The sequence below is a fragment of the Macrobrachium nipponense genome, chromosome 23 (genome assembly GCF_015104395.2).
Source record: "Macrobrachium nipponense isolate FS-2020 chromosome 23, ASM1510439v2, whole genome shotgun sequence".
NCBI classification, from domain to species: domain Eukaryota; kingdom Metazoa; phylum Arthropoda; class Malacostraca; order Decapoda; family Palaemonidae; genus Macrobrachium; species Macrobrachium nipponense.
The window spans coordinates 22,448,508-22,456,007 of record NC_061090.1 but is presented as its reverse complement, the minus strand read 5'-3'; the positions used below and the strand labels follow the sequence as shown (position 1 = coordinate 22,456,007).

Genomic DNA, 7,500 nt, shown 5'->3' with positions numbered 1-7,500 from the left:
TGTTTCTCTCACCCAGAAAGTTTGCCCCAGAGGTGAAGGAGAGGAATATAATTCTCCAGTCCTTTTCTTCCCAAATGAAGAATCGCCTAAAATAACAATAAAGAAAAGGACTGCAATATGACGTCACTATTTTCCAGACAAAGTTGACCCTAGCTAAGATAGAGAAGGATTTGGAGTGGGCTACAGTCCTCCATTCCTTCACCTGAAATAATTACAGAGAGTAGGATTGCAATCCTAAACCTCTGCAGGTGGATGTGGAATGAGTTACAACTTTCCATTTCTCACTCAACCTACACACTTTTACATCAAGTGATCAGAGTAATGATAGCTACAAAAGCCATCCATTTTTTTCTTTTAAACCAATTCGAGAGACGCTCCAAAGTTTCCCCTATGGGGTTGTGTGTGTGTGTGTGTGTGTGTGTGTGTGTGTGTGTGTTGGGGATTAGGGAGAAACTGCTCCAGTAACTATCTGGGATGAGATTGCTAGTCTTATACCATATTCCATCTGGTATATATATATATATATATATATATATATATATATATATATATATATATATATATATATATATATATATATATATATATATATATATATATATATATATATATATATATATATATATATATATATATATATATATATATATATATATATATCATAATATATATATATATATATATATATATATATATATATATATATATATATATATATATATATATATATATATATATATATATTATATATATATATATATATATATATATATAATACATAATGTATAGATATGTAAATATGTTTCTGTAAATAAACATCCACATACGACCCGCATACTCTTTTGTATATAAAAACCACATATATTTTCCACATGTCCAAAATGAACTACTGGAATCAAAATGATTATAATCGGTATCATTAATGACACTGAACTCACACCCTTACTGAACAAACAAAAGGCAACTGATTTGTGTAATAAGCAAGTTGTCTTTTGCTTGTTGACTAAATTACGCTAAATATAGGAGAAAAAATAACGATAAAAAGAGCAGTAAAAATGAAGAACGAAAATTTTATAAGAAAGAGAGAGAGAGAGAGAGAGAGAGAGAGATAATATATATATATATATATATATATTAATATATATATATATATATATATATATATATATAACAAGTAAATAAATGACCTCATAATCACGTAAATAACCGATAGAAAAAAAAACAGAACTAGGCTAAAAAAAAAAAAAAAAAATCACGACATAAATCCCCCGCCTCGCCGAAACCAATAATATTTCATAATTAATAGATTGCAATAAATTACGCAGAAACGACAAAGCGCATTAATTCTGCACCGCTACATTAGGACCACCCGACTAACGCTTAATTCAATTACGCGCTCGGCCGTACGTGAACAGCACGGACGGCGCTCCTCCGAACAAGCACGGATTTTCGTCGGGGAACTAAGCACAGTCCGCTGCGAAGCGACTATGAAAAAAAAAAAATCGACCAAAATGCGCCCAAAATAAAAAAATAATTGGAAATTGATAATATACGCGTAGCTGTTAAATAATTAATAACACGTGCGTAGTTAAACCAATTTAAAATAGATATTCAAACGCTTTAGGAGTCCACTGGCGAAGCGAAAAAAGAAGAAAAGTCAACTAAAATGGGCCTAAAATAAAAAATAATTGGGAAATTAATTAACTGATAATACACGCATAGTTGTTAAATAATTAATAATACATGCGTAGTTAAACCAATTAAAAATTGATATTCAAACGTTTTAGGAGTCCACTGGCTAAACGAGAAAAAAAGCCGACCAAAATGTCCCCAAAATAAATAAAAATAAATGGGAAATTAATTAATTGATAATACACGCGTAGTTGTTAAATAATTAATAACATATGCGTAGATAAATCAATTAAAACTAAATATTCAAAGGTTTTTTGAAAAAAAAAAACACGGCTAAGAGAACGAGGTCCATCTTCATTTGAACAGTCTCTTGAAAGTGATTGACAGATTTCCGTCGACTGGCGTCAATCATCCGGGTTATAGCATTTGGAAAACTTAGAGTGCATAAAAAAATAATCGTCGCTACTGCAGGACCCGGATATATTATTTCATATCAAAAGTATATGGAAAACTTTCAAAGTCAAAACACAGGTAATCGCCACTACTGCTGGACCAAGATATATGATCTAATATCAAAACAATTTGTAAAGCTATCAATAGAGTAATCGTCACTACTACATGCCCCGGATATATTCAATATATTTTACATAAAGATCACATCTAGAAATCTTTAAAAATCATCTGGAAAGCTTTCATCATCAAAACAATCTACAGCACCAACTTCCTACAACCATGGCCTACGAGATGGTTCGCTTATTTTGGCAGGGTCACTTAGGCTCCGCGTCCTCGGAACTTCGGAAAATATCTCGGATTTGTCACATCGAGTTTTGTCAGAGACACTCGTCTGCGTCAAACGCGATCCCCGTAACAACACTGCTCCAAATTCTTTTCTTTTCGGCGTCCCGTGAACGCTCGGTATTTTGTGGGGGGGGATTGTTGGGGGGGGGGGGGGGGGACAGGTGTCCTCCCTCCCGCGTGTGACAACTGCCTAACTACTATGGAACTCCGCCGTGGCTCTGTCATATTTCAGTGTCCTTTTTATAGGTAAGTATAACACACACACACACACACACATATATATATATATATATATATATATATATTATATATATATATATTATATATAATAACGTGAACCTGTTACAATACAGGTTGCATTCCGAGCTAGATACCAATTCGAAGCTATAGATTTGCCCGTATTGACCAAATGAATATATATAATATAATATATATATATATATATATATATATATATAATATATATATATATATATATATATATATATATATATATATATATATATATATATAATATATATATATATATATATAATTCCGTAGACCTGTTACAATGTAGGTTGCATTCCGAGCTAAATAATAATTCGAAACTATAGATTTGCCCCTGTATTGACCATATGAAGTTGCAAGCAACCTGTAATACACAACTTATACCTTGCGCTTACTTACCCATGAACGTATCATCAGATAGTAATAAGAAGAGAGAGAGACCTACCTATACCGCTTGTATAGTATACTATACCGGACCTAGTTCGAAATACCGAAGGATCAGAGTTAATTATTTCATGAATGACCTTACCTGTATATCTTGGCAGTAATCAGGTCGGCGATGTCTCTTGGCTCCGTCCACGACGCATACCACCTGCGGAGGATAATTGGGACATGAGAAACTTATTAAATGAAACTAATCAACTGAAGATTGCTGTAAATTAATGATAGCTAAATAAAAAAATCATATTTGAGAAATTTATAATTAAGAATCCCGAAGACAAAATATCTAGTTCTAGTCATTGCTGAAGCTTACCTACAATAAATATGCTCGCATAATGTGTGTATATTATATATATATATATATATATATATATATATAATATATATATATATATATATAATATATATATATATATATATATATATATATATAACAGAGAGAGAGAGAGAGAGAGAGAGAGAGAGAGAGAGAGAGAGAGCAATGTGCGGCGTAACACGACACCCGAAGCTAACAACAAATGCCACGTTACATTATAAATATTTTGCAGGAAATCAGTTTAACGCTACCAGCTATTCAGTACATAATTATAAAGAAAATGAGCGCAATATTATCCTACCCCTTTAAGAGCCAACTGTTCCCCTTATTAAAATCCCAAGCATCATTCAAACATGACAAACATTTCATATTTTATAATTCTTTCAAAGTCATTAATTAACAAAAGAAAGCTATTCACAGGAGAGAATACCCATATGTGGGAAATATGCAAAAGAAAACTGCATAGAAATAATGATGAACAAACTGGAAAGTGAACCTACAGGAAAGTGTATTCATACATTAACAGCAATACAAGTCAGGCAATCTAGGGCAATGGTCTATGTCAATGTACCGTAGCGTGATGGGCTGGGATACGAACTATCTAAACAAAAGAAACCTATTTGCAAATGAAGGCAAGGAACCACCACTACGATAATCTACTACAATCGTGAACTAAGCTCAGGTTCTGGTACTATCATCCATTTAATTAGCGCACGCATCTGACACCTGATGAATGAAAGCTGAGGGAGAGAGAGAGACCATGTGACCCAGATTATGCAGAGGACAGGTTTAAAAACAAGACTTTCCCGATAATCCAGGAATGCATCCATCCATCCATCCATCCATCACCCAGTTATCGCGTGATGCAAATCACGAAGATATAACTATATGATATGCACAAGGCTGCTTCGGTGGAAGTCTAAATTCAATTCGACCGAAGCCAAGTGTATTTTGATATATATTCATTTGTTTCTCAATTCGTCATAATTTATTTGTTAAGGTTTCGATTTCTTTTCCGTTTTCATGTAATGTGGGTTATGTCAGTAAAGGCTTTTTTGGACACATTCGTGGCCTTTTTTGGCTTGTTGAGTAATCTTATTCATTTGTTGAATAGCTGAAATTAAAACAGAGGAATAATAACTCAAAGGCCGATGAGACAGTTGATGCCTTTTTTTTGGCTTAGGCCTGAAGGAAAAGAGGAAAAATGTGAGGACAGGTAAATGCTGAACCAGACACCGATGGAGGAGGCAAACACGCCTCTTTAAAACAATGTAGGGAATAGGTTAAACAGTGTAAAAAAAAAAAACTCAGAACGAATAGAAGCTAAAGAAAGGAAGACCTCAACACCTGGAAGCGAGTGAGTATACGACAAGGTACAGGTGAGTGACGCTGTGTGTTGGAGGGGGTTCTAGTCGTGCCTGGGGAAATTTCCTTGCACCATGGTGTCATCCACCATTAAGCGGATTTAAACATGAATGAGTTGATGACCGTGGTGTAATTATATAAAACACTACATTCACCAAGCAAAGCCAACTAAAGACTTCTACTAAAATGTTACTCTTAAAACAGGACAAGTCTGACACCAAGAGCTTATAGCTCAAGAGATGCCAGACCTTGCTTAGCACTTTCTTCCGATCAACCTGGCCTAGTCCCGCATGCAAAGCTGATCCCGTGCATGCAATACTCGGCAAAGTGCGTGTCAACGCATCAGGCGAGAGAGAGATATTCGCATGCTTTAAAAAAAAATTAGCAGATTGTAATCAATGCGAGTAAAATCACACTACAGATCTAATTACGAGTTCTCTTCGCTAATAGTTACAGCCCAAATGTAAGATATTCATTACTCTGGCTTTTCAGATCTCATTGTGAATAACTGCCACTTAAACCTGGAGCCCATGGTCTGTTGCAGTTCCTAAGTGTAGAATTTTGAAATGAGACAGTCGGGCGAGATCTAAAGAAAGGGCTGGCCCGAAGGATTAGATATTTTTACGTGGGTAGGAACCAACTGGTTACTTAGCAACGAGGCCCACAGCTTATTGTGGGATTCAAACCACATCGAGAAATGAATTTCTATCAACAGAAATAAATTCCTCTACAAGCGCCGTTGTTAACCAGTTGCTAACATTTCGATTATATAAAAGGACAAATACGCCACATTTGAAGTAATTTCTAATTTTGTAGGTTACGAACCTACGCTGTCATAGATAGTGAACTCAGCGTGCTTTGAGCCGAGTACTCCATATACGAAAGCGTATAGGTTCATATTCCCGTCAGGACAAATTTATTCTTTGAAACCCTGAACCCAATGGGATAAACACTCAATGTTGTTATAGATTCAGCTGAGACGGTAGAGAAATGTCACCGAACTGCTAATATGGAAGTTTATGAAACCGTTTCTTTCTTAGGCTTCATACTTTGTTTCTTCTTCAGTTTAAAGTACTGTTTCTTTCCTATTGTTCCTAGAACAGATAGCATATCGAAGTTTCTCGTGTTTTTCTGTGACATACCTTGGCGAAATTCTGGAGTTAAAAAAATTCTTTGATATATAGTGCTAGCTCTCTCTCTCTCTCTCTCTCTTCAGACGAGGCCTAAAGGCACCATGAAAAGTTGTAGTTTTTCCTCCATCGCGCGGGATTTGGCTACAGAAGGACATTCAGTAACCCGTGTTCCTTCGGCTTCTCGCAAAGAAAGATAATTTCAACTGTCAAGAAAGGTCACCATCAGTCTAAGTCTAATTGGTAACCGGACTCCTCCTCCTCCTCCTCATCATCCTTCTCCACTTGCGCAGTATTGCACTTATTGGAAGCTAGAACCAGTTACCTTGGTCAGTCATCCGAGACAAATACTCTGTTAATGTCGATGAGGCATTACGGGCCACGAGGTGGAAAAAAATAGTGCTTCGTCATCTCTTACAAAAAAAAAAAAAAGTTGCTGAAGGGCTTAATTCTTCTACTTTTATCCAGTCTTATTTAATACAAAAAAACGGACTGTAGACTGCTGGAAGAAACGCAAGCGCTTGCATGATTGAATTTCTATATTCACAGAATTTTTGGTATGTATTTGACTTTTAAGTTTATATTTACTTTAAGCGCAGTAATACTGGTAAGATACACAAACTGACTGAATCTTCTACTTGCAGAAGTAGGAAACATAAGCTTCTGGAATCCAATAAAATAAAAGGAAACAGAATCCAATAAAAAACAAAGGTCTTGAGAAATCTACTATTAGTATCTTAAATAAAAGATCCTATAAAATAAAAGACAAAAGGAAGAAAACTGCATTAAGAAACGAGAGGTTTAGAAACCTCTCCTAAGTTGTTCTAACATGTTACATACACATATACGAGTTTATTAAATAAATGTAAAAAGTAAACGCAATGAGAACCCAAATACTTTAATAATAATGGAGACGATCTTTTTTGTTATCTCATAATTAAATACTATTAGCGATATTTCTCAGGAGCTTGTGATCGAATTCCAGTTCTTGCCCAAAAAAAAAGGCCTTTTCCAAAAAAGAAAAAAAAGCATTAAAAAAAGGCATTTAAAAAAAAGGGGGGGGGGGGGGGGGAAGGCATTTTCAGAAAAAAAAAGCATTTTCAAGCGACTCTACTTTTTCATTTACAGGTATGGTCACAATAACATTAAATAATAAATAAATAAATAACGTCAGATTTTGTGGCTAGGCTCCACAGAACCTAGATTCCCAAAAATTATACAATGAAGCGCAATTCGACATGAAAAGTAATAATAAAAATAAATTTGAATAGTTCAGGCTTCCCGTGGTGATAAAGCGCTACTTTTAACCGAAAAAAGACCCACCCAAAAATACTAAACTTTAACTGACGAAATTTATTGCCGCTCATTAAATCAAATTCCACCAACAATGACGCCCTGTGTTAGAAATCGGTCAAGGAGAAACGAGTCCTTTAAAGGAAAACTGAACAATTCCGGACAAAACACTCTTTTGCGCAACACCGCTTTGTTTGTTTGTTGACATGTTGTTTTTCCGTTGCATGGAACCAGTGGTTATTCAGCAACGGGACC

The 7,500-nt window shown here is 35.0% G+C and overlaps 1 protein-coding gene across 1 annotated transcript in view; it reads right to left on the bottom strand.

Annotated features, from left to right (window-relative positions):
* Positions 1 to 7,500, bottom strand: part of LOC135199413 (metalloprotease TIKI1-like) — a 549,902-nt gene that overhangs the window by 531,541 nt on the left and 10,861 nt on the right. The window contains 1 exon segment of the mRNA XM_064227430.1: positions 3,230 to 3,292. Within this exon segment, the coding sequence (XP_064083500.1) occupies positions 3,230 to 3,292 (63 nt within the window).